This window comes from Plectropomus leopardus, chromosome 15 (genome assembly GCF_008729295.1).
Source record: "Plectropomus leopardus isolate mb chromosome 15, YSFRI_Pleo_2.0, whole genome shotgun sequence".
Classification (NCBI taxonomy): domain Eukaryota; kingdom Metazoa; phylum Chordata; class Actinopteri; order Perciformes; family Serranidae; genus Plectropomus; species Plectropomus leopardus.
In genome coordinates, this window is record NC_056477.1 from 29,964,193 (window position 1) to 29,980,368 (window position 16,176).

General features: G+C 39.8%; 1 protein-coding gene across 1 annotated transcript; it reads right to left on the minus strand.

Moving 5' to 3' along the window:
• Positions 1 to 633: 633 nt before the first annotated feature.
• On the minus strand, positions 634 to 15,572 carry hells (helicase, lymphoid specific). Its single transcript, XM_042502749.1, has 23 exons — positions 15,239 to 15,572; positions 13,771 to 13,868; positions 12,849 to 12,967; positions 12,368 to 12,490; positions 12,236 to 12,277; positions 12,122 to 12,149; positions 11,929 to 11,987; positions 11,799 to 11,840; positions 11,419 to 11,646; positions 10,293 to 10,475; positions 10,011 to 10,154; positions 9,001 to 9,197; positions 7,413 to 7,506; positions 6,212 to 6,373; positions 5,745 to 5,890; positions 5,475 to 5,619; positions 4,777 to 4,860; positions 4,154 to 4,273; positions 3,844 to 3,960; positions 2,871 to 3,030; positions 2,567 to 2,663; positions 2,368 to 2,444; positions 634 to 1,342 (listed from the first exon to the last, which is right to left on the minus strand). Exons 1-23 carry the CDS (start codon positions 15,244 to 15,246, stop codon positions 1,254 to 1,256), a joined length of 2,562 nt encoding a protein of 853 aa, XP_042358683.1. The 5' UTR covers positions 15,247 to 15,572; the 3' UTR covers positions 634 to 1,253.
• Between the last annotated feature and the right edge of the window lie 604 nt (positions 15,573 to 16,176).

Sequence of the window (16,176 nt, forward strand, 5' to 3'; positions counted from 1 at the left end):
TGGGTTTCAATGGCGCATTTTTTTTACCTTCACAGTCTATGTAACAATCTATTTTCAACAGTGTGTTTTAGACTTATTGTAGGAGCTGAGCTGGAAATTCCAAGATCAAACAAAATTACACAATCTTGCCAAAATGTATGTCATATGTATGATCACAGCCAAAGTGATCAAAAACTGAAGAATAAAAAGCGTGTGAAATGGGACAAACAGTCCCTGAGGGTTAAAATCATTTGTCATGACACTCAGTATGTTTACATGATGTTGGAAAAAGTCAAATTATTGTGCAGGTGCGACTAAAACTGGATTTTTAAAATACCTGTAAACATGTTAGTTCGACTGAAATCATACTCAGTCTAATTTCTCGAAGTCGGACTAACACACCTAGATAATGCGGTTGGGGGTCGATTTATGCTTTCATGTATACGCCGCAATCAGACCTGATGTGTGCTTGGTGTTCTGGGTATGCATATAGTCGCCATGCAAGGTTTGAAGTCCAACAGTATAAATTCATAGAACAAAGCTGGGAAAAACAATATTAAAAGAGGAAAACCAAACAGGACAAAGACAAGGGTTAATAAAGCCTGAAGCTGAGGTCTTAACCAGTCTACAATGTGGAAAACAAATAAAACAAAGTTATGAAATTATAGTTTATTTATATAAAAAGACATAAAAGAACAAGTAAAGTCAACCTGCAGGAAAGTGCTTTGATTATAACAATGTTAAAGACACTAAAGATCTCGTGTTTGGAATGGTGTAACCTGACTGCACCATGTCACTACAGCTTTGTGAGCATGTTAGCAGTCAGAGGCAGGAGACAGAGCGTCCTGAGAGTGAGCAGAGCATCCAGTCAGTCTGCTGCTCTGATGTCTAACGTCTAAACGCCTGATGAATGAAATGTTCTGTTATGGATTCACTGACAGTTTCTCTGATCGTCTTAAAGCCGCTGTCAGGGAGAACAGAAGCTAAAACATGCGGCCAAACCAAATCTTTTTTTCCATCTTTAAGCATGAAAATAAAACATCACTATTGGACATCAAAAACTTAAATGATCTTAAAAAGAGAACAGTGGTTAAACAAAAAAAATCAACTCAGATATCATCATGTCAGTTTACTCAGTAAAAAAAACAAAATATACACGAGTCAGTCTACAAACAGCAGTTTCAGAATGTTTTTTCTAGTGACGGCAGCTGGGAACTGTCCAGGTGCAGCTATAAGTTTCTCTCAGAAGTTCATGTCTTAACAAAGACGAGTTTTCAGGTCAACGTGATCTCTGACGAATCTTTGGCATCGATCACTCTGAACACTCCCACCTTCTCTCTCTTGGTGCTGCCCTTTTCTTTGTCTGAAACACAAAGTAAACTTGACTTCAGTTCACTAATTACAGGGATACTTCTCCGATTTTCAACCAGCTTTGAATTGTAATAATGTGGGTAGTATGTGTAGATGAGCTAAACTTCCCTCCAGTGGATGCAAAAGGTGTCATTCAGTTTCGCTGGCTGTTGCTCAAACTACCACATTTTCGTATTGCTTGCCATCCATGCCACCACCAAGTAAGTTTTCTACTTCTTAAGCAAAAGTGACTACCATTGTCCTTTTTGTCTGGTCATACAGCACCGATTTCAAGAGTATTTGCATCTTTCTTCTGCAGAGACATCCTAGTTTTATTTAAAGACCATATTTTTATGAGTACATAGTGTTGTTGACTGCTGGGAAACAAACTAAATAATGATGAAGACAGTCAGACCAGTGCCACAATAAATTCTGTAACACCCTTTTCCCACCAAAATTAGCAAGTGCACGCTAGTTTTTCAAACATGGCTGAACCTGCTAAATATAGGTGATAGACTGCATTTCCACTGCCTGTGAACACACTGCTGGAGCACACAAGTCTGCCTCTCGTGTGTGTGTGTGTGTGTGTGTGTGTGTGTGTGTGTGTTTTGTTGGTGTGTCTGTGCGATGTCACTGTCAGGCAGGAGACGAGTAAACGGCAGACAGCAGTAGGAACAGAGATCTGTAAAAACATTTCAGTGGTTTCTTCTCTTTATATATCTCTCTGGAAAAATGTTTGAGTGCTGTTCAGGTGGAGACAGATGGTAATTTGTGACAGCGCATCACTGTATCCCGCTAGTTAAGGAGCTGAAATTCTCGCGTTTACCAGCGTGTTGCGTTCCAATCAATGGCTATCAGCGCTGGAGGCGATAAAAACCCATGTCTACTGCAGTGTCATTTGACCCAGGTGTGAAAGTTGATAGCACTCATTCTCATTGCATTAAATACCCAGATGTCAGCAGGTATTAGTCGATTTTTTGTGCAGTGGGAATGAGACTTAAGTTCCCCTGAAAACTGTTGAGTGTTGTGTCTCCTCACCCAGCAAGTCGCTGCGATCCAGCAGCAGCTCCAGGTCCTTGTCGCTGATCACCTTCCCTCTTGATGCTTTCACTTCCCTGAGGAGGGACAAAGTTACAGCAAAGTGTCACTAGTTTGGTCACAGTGCAGATCCAGTTTTAGTTTTTCCTTTACATTCTCTTAACCTTCAGAGTATTTGAGGCAGAGGAAGATATCTTACTTCTCAGTTCCTCTAGCTTTGAGCAGCTCCATCAGCTCATCCAGATCAATGCAGCTTTTACTTTGGTTCAGCTCAGCTTTCCCTCCTTTGAACTTATCTGTGAAAAAGAGCAACAACCGAGAAGAATCAATCAAGTCCACATTTAGAAAATATTTCAGACTATTATTGGTCCAATGCTTGCAGTTCAAAATGTGGTGCAAACGAAGATCAAACTGGCTTGTTTTTTTAAAAAATAAAGCTGACGTCCTGCTGCAGTGCATGTTAAGGAGTTGGGGGCTTGTGCAATGAAAGTAAAACCACTCACTCTTGTGGATGACCATTTGCTCCAGCTTCCTCTTAGCTGAGGCTCTCTCCAGGATCTTCTGGTCGATGGTGTTGGCGGTGACCAGGCGGTACACCACCACAGGTCTGGTCTGCCCAATTCTGTGGCAACGGTCCTGAGCCTGCAGGTCTGCCTGGGGGTTCTGAGAGGAAAGAGAAGCGTCAGCAAACACCAACTGACACAATTCATGTACAGGGAACACTTGGGGCTCATTTATGCTCAACATTAGAAATGGACATGGATGGAGACTTCTGTCCTTGTTTTGCATTTGTCTGTATTTGTGCATGTTTTCTGAAAGCTTGCAGATACGGATGAAATGCAGTAGTACCAGAGATCGTAGGGTAGTGTAGGGTATTTAAAGCAAGACACGACTGTAGGAGACGAAGAAGACATTTAAAAAATTGTGAAATGAAATAAATCCATTTAAATATAGTGCAAAGAATTCTCCGTCCATATGCTGCAATGTATTTAATGACCTCAGAGACCTCCACCGTCGACAACGCTGCTCATTACCATGACCTCCGCTGTCACCTCATTCATTGTTGTCTGAAACTTTTGACTCAGCTCTCTAGTGTCATCTATTGGCTATGTCTATGACATCATAAATGACACATGTAAGCATGAGGACAGTTATGTTTACGAAGTTGATGTTTTACTAAATGAGCTCTTGGAATGGGTCGCAAAGCTTTGCTATCAAGAGAGCCATTTTCTGACAAAAACTACCAAAAAATCTGTCTGAAGCCACAAAATATGTTTGCGCCTTATAATGAAGGAAGCATATTCCCATCATTAGCTCATGATTACCAACAGGTCTAAATGAGCATTCACTGATAAGATTTACCACCAGGTAGCAACTCTGCAGCACGCTACTTGTGATTATTTGCTACTTGTGCCTTCTCCTGCTCTAGAATGTGAAAAACAGGTTTACTACATTTAATTTTTGATGTGCACTCACCCAGTCACTGTCGAAGATGATGACAGTATCAGCAGCTGTCAGGTTGATCCCCAGTCCTCCTGCTCTGGTGCTCAGCAGAAACAGGAACACTTCAGGATCTTTGGAAAACTTGGTCATCTAAAGAAAGAAGAAGAAGAGGCTCATGATTAATAATTACAGATACACTTTGAAATCCACTGCAGCAACTTAGCCAATTGTTGATCCTCACAAAAGCCTCTGAATAAACTCACAGAGTCATCAACAGGAACCTGCTTACAATGCTCCATAATATATAAAAACATTTCTGATTAAACAACTTGTTCAAACTCACATTTTCATCTCTGTCGGAGTAGGACATGCTACCGTCCAGCCGGCTGTACTGGAAGCCCCGCAGATAGCAGTAATCCATCAGAAGATCCAAGATGGACGTCATCTGACTGAAGATCAGAACCTGGATCACAACAACCAAACAGCAGATGTAGCTGACATTACTGTGCTAATATTCAATACATCCACTCAGTGCATCATTCACTCAGCAACAAAAACAAGTCTTTGATATGCTCAGATTTACAATAATGATCTATAAATATCTCGTCTGGTTTGATTGCATAACATACCTGCTGCTGCTTAGTTCCAGTCCTTTTTATGTTAAAGGATCAGTTCTTTCTTACCTGTAGTTTTATTTGTCAGTATAGGTTGGTTCAGTTTGGGTTGCCCAGTGTTGGAGATATCATCCGTAGGGATTCTTTTCTCCAGTATCAATCAGTCAATAATTTTTCAATCAATTAATGATCAAACTATTCGCTGGAGCTGGGTAACATTACACCTCAGCTGAGAAGGATGCTATAAATAATTACATCTCTCAAAGTCATGAGCCTCTCTGCTACCACTCATCACTTAGTTTGAAAGACTGTTAATCCTCTGCTAACACTGTCCACTGGTGTCCTCTCTTACCTTATGTCCCCTTTTCTTGAGTGCAGGCAGCAGTGTGTCCAGTATGAGAAACTTCCCGGAGCTCTTTACCAGCTGCTCATCAATCTGTAGGGGATGGCAGCAGGAGAACAAAGAAACACGATTAATGATACTTAAAAAAAACACAATGCCAAAGACATGTCTATTCATGTCTCTTTTCAAAAACATTCATGGCCTCATTTTTTTCCCTTCTTTTCCCCTGCAGTGTTTCCCCACAGAATTAGAATCTATGTCTATTTGTGTGTCCCTGTTTTTCTTAATGTCTAAATTCTGACATTCTTGTGGGTCTGTGAGCACAGCACAGGTAGAACTGCTAATGAGTTTTTTTTTCCGAAGCAACAGTTTGAGGAAGTTTTTAATAATCTATCATTATGGTCAGAACAATGGACAAGAGGAGCAGCTGCAGAGAGGTGAGTGAAAGCAAACTTTTAGATGCACCTGTTGTTCTGCTGCTCCATCTGTGTCCAGAATACTCTCTGCTTTCCAAGAGTGTGGGGCAATGATTGAGTGAACAGAGTATATATTCCAACGGGGCTCTTAATAAACAATCCAGCTCCAAAAATAGAAAATCAATATGTGGCGGCAGATGTTTTAATCATGGTGGGTTGCCACAAATAAACTACTGTGGACAAGCCTGTTTTAAATTCAGGAAGCCTTGAGTACAAGTAACAGTGAGTTACCTTGAATTCCTGTGTGGCAGGGTCCAGGGGGTACTCCACCAGGTAGGGGTGGTTACAGCATCTCTTCAGCAGCATGAGAATGTTCTGCAGCTTCAGGTTGATCTGAGCGTCCAATGGACTCTGCACATCTAGCACTGGAGCCGAGCTGGAGGAGATGGAGATAAACAAACAGGTGATGTTAATAAAGCTAAAGGGATAAAACTCAATTTGAGCAAAGGCAAGGAAAGCATCACAGTTTCATTCTTTTCTTTGAGCGTAGACAGTGCTGACCTGAACTCCAGCTGCTCCTTGCCAACCTTTTCCAGGTATTTCTCCAGCTCACGCGGTGTGTCTCTATCAGTTTCTGCATAGTCCACCACCTTCCGACTGTGGCGCTTCGGCCTGCCACTCGACGTCAGCACTACAGGAGTCTCATTCTGAACACACCAAGAGGGCAGAAACTCAGCTTCTACTGGCTCTTTTTATGCTGATTAGACTGACCATTTACTAAATTAAAAACTCAACATGTAGAAAATAAACCTTCACTTATTCTATTAATCCTTCATGTCCCCCTAGTGACACTGACAGAGACTTTTAAATACAACACGATTCACAAATTACAAGACACAGATAAAACACATGTAAATAAAAACAAGAATAATGGCTTTTTTTTGCCCTGTCACTGCAGCTGTGGAGACTCCACTGCATGACTGATAGAAAATAAGCCCACAGAGACACGTTTCCTAGTCCGTACAGACCTTTTCCTGGCCCAGCATCTTGGCAATAGATTTGTTGACCACAGCGGTGTAAAAGGCCTCCTGTTTGCCCGTCAGAGGAGCGTAAACAATGATCTCCTTCTTAGGAGGAACCTCCAGCGTCACGTCTGACTTCAGCCTCCTGAGCAGGAACGGAGTCAGAATCTGAAATGAGAGAAAATGCAAATTTGTATTTTGTATCCATAGACACCCAGAGGAGGCCAATCCAAGTGTGTTAGAACCCCATTTGAAAAAAAAGTCTCTGCATGTAAAAACTGAAATCATGATGCCATACCACTTATGTTTCTTATAGTACAGAATAAATCATGCTCGTGTATTGAGGAAAACAACTTTGTGGTCAACCATCATGCCTGTGCTTGGCTGTGGACATACATACAGCACATAAATACCAGTTTGACAACTGCGCTATCACATTAAACACACTTACACTGAATAAAAATATAAATATAATAGCAACACTTCTGTTTTTGCTCCCAGACTTTTTCTATAAACACAAATAACTTGTTTCTCCAAAATTTTGGTAACAAATGTGTTAAAAGAGTGGACTTCATTGCAAAAATAGTGCACCCACCTGACAGGCCTGGCAAATCATAGCATATCATATATCCATCAACTTATTTGTCACATGAAATTACATACAACACAGTTTCAGTGAAATTAAATCCTGTCAATTCCTTCGAAATTTTACATTAAACAAATAAATCCAATGATGTTTTTGAATTTGGCAGTACAGCCAACCGTCCTCACAACAACAATCTTGCAGGTGGCTTGTCTGGCTCACTTGTGTGGATGGATGTATTGCTAGTTCTCAGAAATATTACTGGACATGACCGATGGTAATGAAATGAACATTCAGTTCTCAGGCTACATCTCTAGTGGACATTCCTGCAATCAGCAGCCAAATCTGTGGCATCATGTTGTGTGATAAGCCATCCCAAGGCTTACCTGTGTAGCAATGATGCTGTTTAATCAGTATCTTGATATGTCACACGTGTTGGCAAAGTGCTCTCTGAAACAATTTAAATAAATTTGTGACCAAAATTTAAGAAAACCAAGTACTTTGTGTGCTTGGAAAAAGTCTTAGATCTTTTATTTCAACTCATGAGGAATATGAGTAAAAACAAAGTTTTGGGTTTATATTTTGTTCAGTGTATTTGACCCATAATGTCTTTGGAGGACTGACCTGGTGCAACATGCTGAGGATGTTCTGCTCGCGCTCAGTAGCCACCACACTCTCTGCTTCAGTGATGGAGTCGATGTCAAACCACGACTCAAAGCTGCACAGTAAAGACGTCAACAAGAGGTTAAACTTGAGCAATGACTCACAGCTCAACAAGTAGAAACAGAAATGAATCAGAAATGTCAAATCTCACTGCATACAGATAGAGCAAGTATAAACAGGTGTGGTGTTACTGAGGAAGAAAGATTTGACCTGATGACACAAAGATATGAGCCATCTTTCAAGTTAATGGTGTCAGTCTGTGAAAGACAAGTCAACTGAAATATTTGCCCAACTCTGTGTCAGACTGGACAATAGGCATGTTTACATAGGGCCTACTAATCTAATTAAAATAGGTTTAAAAGCCCAAACAGATTAAACATGATTCATATAAAACAACTCAGTCAGCTTCAACAGGCCCAAACCCATTCAAATTTCAATCAGTTTCAGAGGAGGAGTTTAAACCTTTTCTTAAAGTGATCAAAAGAAAATCTGTATCATGTAAACCATGAGGCTGATTCATCGACAATGAATCTGATTTATCGACAGCTGCGCTCTTTCTGTGCATGCTCCATCTTCACTTAAGGGGACATGCCTCCCCTTCCAAGCGGATGTGGACTACAGCCGAGAGTTTTTTATCGGTTGCTTGATTAAAAGCATCAAAACAACAGCAAATACTGCTTTGAAGAGGCAATAAATATCTGTTTTAGCCATTAGTTTGACTTCAGCTTCCAAGGGGGGCAGACTAGATGCTTGATGGCTCTGTAACCATAGTTACCCACTCCTGCCCAGATGCATGATGAGACAGAGCACTGTGCTGCTGTCAGAAGTTATCGGTTATTTATTTTCATAAGAGTTTGTGAAAAGTGTCAGTGGTCTGTGTCTCATGGTCAAAGCGAGAGTTGGCAGCCCTGTCATGTTACAATCTTCATCATTTTTGACACGTCACACAGCTGCTCCATTAACATGTGTCAGCACATGTAAACACCAGATCGTGTTAGACGACATCCCATGTAAACAGTTGAGACAATCAGACTGATTTCAATAAGATTGAGACAAAGTGTTCATGTAAATGCAGTTAGTGTCACTTTTAAGCCAGGTCAGAGTGTGTGAAATTTATTTCAGGTGAAGCGCAGCACTATGATGTAAATAGAGAAATGCTTTTTTTTTCTTAACTTAAATGATAGCACTTAGTATTGTTACATACATTCTGATATGATGTCTACATATTTATTCAGAGGCACCTACGGCATCAGCCAAGTGTCTTCTGTATTCCGATTGGTTGGTTTGTGAGGTGGGTCCTAATTATAGGCACAACCTGTATCATAAATTTCTGACACTGTCTGTATTTTGATGCAGGCGGATTTTAGGTTTCTAAGTAATTTTCAACATCATTTATATTTTCTAGTTTTGCTGTGAATTCAGTGCATCATTTGATCCACCAACAAATAAAAACCTTAAACACTGTGATGGAGATCTTCACATGAACGCACTGCAGTGTGTGCAGCAGCATCAGTGTGATCAGCACTCAGTTATCATCATGGCTCTGTACCTCTTGAGGTCATCGAACACCTCTGGCAGCAGGAAGTTGAGCAGAGACCAGAGCTCGGCCAGGTTGTTCTGCAGCGGCGTGCCGGTCAGCAGCAGCTTGTTGTCAGTGGGCAGCATCTTCAGCTCCTGCACCAGCCGACAGTTGAGGTTTTTGATCCTGTGGCCTTCGTCCACAATCAGGTACTTCCACTGGAAGCGCTAAAACACAACACACACAACAGTTAAATTAAAGCTGCAACTACATTATTTAACATCAATGTATGCGACTTATTTTTTTCAATAAATTGTCTTGTCTTTAAAATGTCAGAAAATAGTGAAGGCCGTTATAATTTCCAACAGCCCAAGATGTTGTATTCAGATAGCTTTGTTTTATTTGAGCAAAAGTCCAAAACACAAACATTCAGATAGGAAACAATGAAGCAGTTAGGTCATCACATTTAAGAGGTTTTGGAGGGTCTGCTTGAAAAATGACTAAAATGACTAATGACTCATAAAAATAGGTGCTTTACTTCCTGTTGATCAACTAATCAAACAATGGTTGCAGCGCCACAGTCAAATGTTGACCTATTTATTGGAATGTGGCTGCAGCTCAGAGATTCTCTCATTCATCAGATGCCTTTCACATATGACATTATAACAGAGAAATGAGAGATAGTAAGTCGTAGAAAAACAGTTGCTCTGCTCATTATGCTAAGAGTATGGTTGTGGTATTGGCACTGAAATCAAGATATCGGAATTGAAAAATGTTAGTTTTCAACAAACTGACCGCACAATTTTCCCTAAAAGTAAAAAAAAAAAAATCTACACTTAAAACCTTACCTTGACAAGAAAGATGTTTGTTGTACTTTCAACAGGATTTGGCTAAAGCTTGATGTTCCAGCACACAGTATTCCCGTTCAGCTCTATGTCACATGTTGATAACCGTTTAATACTCCCATTTTGAAAGGGGAAATGAACTGAGCAGCTTGGTCTGTGATTGGGTGTGGTGTTGTCAGGCTGCAGGGTTCCTACCTGCAGAAATTTTCTGTCGATCATGGAGATCTCAAAGGAGGTGATGACCACAGGACACATGTTGAGGGGCCCCTGAGGCCTGCGGATCTGCTTCAGCAGTTTGGCCCTCTCCTGCTGCGGACCGTGGTAAAGCAGCACAGACACCTGGGAGAAACACATGATACTGTTCACACTGCTGCACCACAGCAGAGACTGTCAAATCTACAGTTAGCTACAAACTTCATGACTGTGTTGAGTTACGTGTGTTTCATTTGTCCAAAGAAGTATCTATACAACACCTACCTCTGGTGTAAAGCGCTTGAACTCATTGATCCAGTTGGGCAGAGTGGAGAGAGGGGCCACCACCAGGAAAGGCCCCATCACTTTCTTCTCTATCATCATGGCAATGTGAGCGATGCACTGGATGGTCTTTCCCAGTCCCATCTCATCAGCCAGGATCCCATTGATGCCGTTCTCCCACAGCATCTAACACACAGGGACAGCACAGGACACTGGTTACACTCCAAAGATACTTCAACGTGGATCAACAAATCATATTCTGATTTTTTTTTAAACATTTGAACTTAGACTACTTTATATCCTTATGTCTACATTCTCTTCTTGTTTCTACTGATTTGATCAATATCACTTTTTCTACAAACTTAAACTATGAATGTAATGAAAATAAGTTAAGTTTGCCATTTCACACAGCAAATGCAACTAAAATTTTAAAGGCATCATGGGATATTTATGGCCTCATTTTCTACCAATCTTTGAACTTTGAAACTCAACCCTTATCCATGAAGGAACTATTGGGTGCATTTTACAGGCTTTTCATTCTTCATATTTTGATCATTTCGGCTGAATCATGCGTACGGTATACATTTTTGCAAAGTTGTGTATTTTTGTGCACAGTGGAAACTAAATTGTTACAGACTGTTAGTGGAAAAAATGCTCCATGAAACCCATTCAAACTGACATTTTTGATCTCACAGCCATCAAAATATAAAAACATGCATTGTATTTTTTTTTTTGACTTGGAATTTGTCATTTTTACTAATTTCTATCTCATGATGTCTTTTTTTCATTTGTTTTTTTAAACCATATTTATTTTTAACCATATTAACCAATATGACCATCGCACAGAAGAGGAAGTCTTGGCCCAGATATCCTCTGGCTACACCCGATTAGCCCAAATATTGGCCCTTGCCCCCAGAGTCATCATCAGTGTCATCAAACATGGGTTCCAAGATTTCGGGATCAATACATAGGCTAGGACTAGGACTAAGACTAATACTAAATAATACTAATACTAAACAAAATTATTTTTTATTCTGTAGTTAAAACTAAAAACGCTGTCCGTCTGCCTATTCACACAATCACACATGAATAATAACTTTCCAAAATCTCATGTTGGTCAGCTCCTCACCCTGAGCCACTCGATGCCTTCGATCTGGTACCACCTCATGACCCCTCCGGTGAAGAACTGTGGCTGCTGGCAGGGCACCGGCTGGCCGTTCACTTTCCTGTGAGGATGCAGGAGATGCTTGGCGTTGTCTCGCACCGTCTCCGACAGACGGTTCTTGATGTCTTGGTTGGAATCGCTCATCTTCTCTATATCCTCGGCTTCCAGTTTCTTCTGGGCCGGAGCCTCATCCTGATGGCAAATGTTTGACCAACATGTTTACATGGATTTGTTTGATGACCTCTTTCCTATACCCAATTTACAACTCCACCGCCCCCCCCTATGATTTATTAAAATCTCTTGGCTAAGCACAAGGATCAGGTCAGAATAAAATAGAATATTACCGCTTCCTCCGCTTTAACTTTCTTGGCCTGTGACATGATTTCCTAGAAGACAAAATCAAGCAGAACCAATATGAGCAGATAAGTCGAAGACAAATCTGCAAAACAGACACAAAGCTGAATGAGAACATACCTCCTTTGACATGACGTCTGCTATTTTGTAGTCTTCATCCCTCTTCCTCTTCTTTTTATCTAGTTGAACAGGGAGCAGAGTCACACATTTTATTACATGTTTGAATTTAAAGTTTATATAACCAAGATTAAATGCAACACTAAAAGGGTTGCTTTATTTCAGTGTTTATTCATGCTGGATAAGAGATACTCACCTTTCTCAGGCTCTGCAGTCTTTGTGTTCTGCATTTCAAAGACAAACATACTTCTGTTAACAAAGTTAGAAGACTACTTGAAGTTGAAATGTCATTTATAGTGAAGTGTCTCACCTTCTTGGTCTTCTTCTCTAATCTTTCCTTCTTGAGTTTCTCCTGCAATCATTGACAGAAAACAGTGAGGTGTTGTAGTGATTCAGCAGGTGCAGACACACACCCACACACCCACACAGACACACACAGTACCTCATTCTGTTGTTGCTCCATTTTAGTCAGCAGGAATTTAGAGTAGATGTTGCTTTTCTGAAGTAAATGCTGCAGCCTTTTGAACCGCATGTCATGAGAATCCCTCTCCCGAGACTCTCGGGCCTTCAGGTGAGCATAGCAAAAATAATCAGACATTAATGACATTTTTGATACCAGTGCTAAAACCATTCAATTCCGTGACCTCTCTGGGCCTGATTCCATTTCTATTCACATTTTACACAGCTTCCCAACTTATTGGGGTGTTGTGAATTGGGGTTGTGATCAACAAAGCGAAGTTGTCAAATGTTACGTCTTTTGTAAACACATGCAGTCACACAAGAACTCTGTCTAAATGGCCCACAGCCTGAAATGAGACTGTTTCTGATATTTAGTGCTATGGACGACCCAGCCACAGAAATGACACGGTTACAAAAAGGGAGATCACACATCCACATTAATCAGGAAATAAATAAAAACATACCTTTTCCATCATCTCCTTTTCTTTCCTCTCTCCTTCCTCCATCAGCTGCTTCTCTTCCTCCTCCATTTCCTTTGTGATGACCACTTCAGATGCCATAGTCTCAGATTTCACTCTGACATCTTCAAAGCAGCAACAGTGATAGTCAGTCTGATGGCTCTGTCCACACCCCCACATGTTCCCCCAAATGTCCTCATTATTTTACACAAGGTATCTGACCCATAACCAGTATCAATATATCCACTTTTCTCCACCTAATTTCAGTTATCATCAAGTCTCTTCTGTAGTGGAATTTCCATCGTATTATGCACACTCTTATTGTGATGACCCATCAGCAGATAGAAACATATAACACAGTGCTTTTCAATGTATGCAATATGAATTCATTGTGCAGAATAGGGCTGCTGTTTTGTATGTTCACTAAGGGTTGAAATAAACCATTCCTAAGATGCATCACGATGCGGACATGGACAATTCTGCATCGATGCAGTGACAGCACAGAATCAATTTTGATCAAATAACATTGTTTGTTGATTTTCTGGCTGCTGCTGGACAATAAAGTTCAAAAGAGAACTTCCTGGTAGCAACCAGCACCGTATGGTAGCAACATTATATCAGCAACATATATATATATGTATATATATACATACACATAAATCTCAACATATTGGCCAATTCCAGTATTTCATTTTGTAGCCAATATCTGCAGATACAGATGATGTGCAGATATTATTGTGCATCCCTTTTTCAGGTTGATCCACTGTCATTAGTTCTTTCTTTACATCTGTTAATAATATAATCAATAAATACATACTTTCCTTATTATCTCAACCTTCTGTCATTAATCTAAGTTGGATTAGCTCAAGAAAAACAATCTACTAAATCCCTTTGGGGCCCCTGGGTGTCACAGATTTGGGTGACTGACCATTTGGAGCTCCGGTCTCCATGGTTGTGCCCAGCGGCTCCTCAGATTCATCCGGTTTGGGGCAGTGAGGGGACCCACTGCGAGTTTCTTCCTTCACGCTGTCAGAATGAGGAAGAACACAAATCAAAACCAGAAGGGGCTTTTTTTCCCCCTTCTTTTTTTCTCCACACAGTCTTCATCCGCCCGTGTAAAAACAAGTTACAGCTCACAGATGTGCCCCGGCTGCTGTCAGCTGCAGCCAGGCACCCACTGCACTCAATGGAGAGGGTGTGTACATAATAAGGTCAATTATGACATCAATAAACTTCTGGTATATCTTTAAGCTCAGCAATTTCATCATGAATTATCAATATCATCATAAACAATCATATAGAAAATATATTAGAATTGGCCTGGCTGGTTTGACCCTTTGAATCCTGGAGCGACATCGCTTTACTTATGCTGCTTTCAGATGCCTTCAACAAGCAATTAACCCTTTACCCCCTGGAAAATTGGCTAGATTTCTTTCAAAAATATGGGAAGAGGGCATCAAAGAAAGAAAATAAAAACAAGGCAATGACTTGGAAAAGTGCTTAAAATAGAAATCTTTATGTAACAACATTTTAAATACATAATTCGGAAAATTGGAATATAGTTTTCTGGACTTCTTTCCATAGCTTTACAAAGCCTTGTTCAGGGCTGAAAGGTTTAAATACTTTTGACGGGTGTCTGAACACAGCACAAGAGAAGTGATTTCGATTCAGGTTTGAAAGGGTTAAACCTTTTCTAATGAGCAGCTTGATAAGAAATGTTTCACAAAACGTACGAAGTTAGTAGAGAATTATTTTTTTTAATCCTGAGAACTATCATAGAGGTATCATTATTATATATTTAAATTATTTTACAGATCTTTTTTTGTCCAGGGCATTTCTTTGTTGTTTTTTTTTTTTCATTTCCCTGTTTGTTTTTTGCTCATTTTCAGGTAATTGTGTTGTACTTTCTACTAACTTCTTGCTTATTTCTGGGTCAATTCTTCTTCTTTTTTTAAGGAGTCAAATCAACTTGCCCACGTTTCAAATGGTTAAAGGAGGCGGGAATGACTCAATTCATATGTTGGAAAATCACATTGCATACCATGACTGAGACCTTAAACCATAAGTAACCACAGGAAGTTAACATTCCACAGCACATGGTGGCTATTTAATATCTACACGCAAAATATATTCAAATATGACAACTTCAAGCACTAACTAAGTACAAAGAAATTATTCAGTGTTTCCTTGATACACGTTTGAATTGTAGCGATATAGAGAAGGCTTTAAAGTCATTAAGAGGTTAACAGGTTACATCTATATAAGTGCTTTACATCATGTAAATGTACGCTTCGTTGTTTAAAAACAGTTAAATAATGCTCGAGCACTATTGCCTCGAGCTACAACACATTAAAGACACGTTGTGATTTTTGAAGCAAAAAAATTATTCAACTTACCAGCTCATTGTTGCCAATGGCGACAGAGGACGGAGCTATGAGACTAATTCAACCTTTTCAAGTAAAGTTTACTGATAGTTACAAAAGAACTTGGTAAGAGTTACACAAGCAGCTTCCTCGAGCAGTCCTGTAAAACTATCTGAAGTCGCCGTACAAGTCGCGAGCTAACGTTAGCTTGCTAGTGGTTATTAATGGGTTTTTTTCTGAGTGTGCAGGGCCGCATATATTGCAATAAATCCCAAAATATTACCTTATCTAATTCTATGCAACTGAAAAACTACCTTTACTGCCACCCTGCAGCTCTGCAAAAAGCACAGCGTGATTCTTGAAGCTCCTAAGGCTCGGTAAGCAGCTAAAAACAACAACTACATGTCCGGCCAGCGCCTTTCAAAATAAAACGTCGGCGCTCGAACGTTACGCTCGAGAGCCGGTCTGTCAGGAATTTTAATTAAAAAAGAAAAAAAAAACAACCACAGAATCAAGTCTCGTTTAAATCATGCATTTGATTTAATTTGTGAACCAGGTGCTCGCAACATTCTAAAATAATATTGATGAAAAAAAATGTATTTTGTAATTATGACATTGAAACTTTAATCATTCATTTATTTCATGAATGCCTGTGTATAAAATAATTTTTGATATTTGATACTGATATTTTGAATATTGCTATAAACGTCGACCCCAAAACAAAAAACCCATTATATTTCTTTAAGATAAGAATAACATTGATTGTAAAAAAACAAAACAAAAGCGTTTTTGTAAGTATAATACTACAGTCACCAATGAAAATGGACTAAAACGATGCATACAACCATTAAAAATAGAAATCAGACAATATATATAGAAACATTACATGACTGAAGAATAGTAAAGCAATGACAAAAATAGAAAACTGTAAAGCCTTAAATGTTTTGTTTGCATGCTATCCCTTTGTTTAG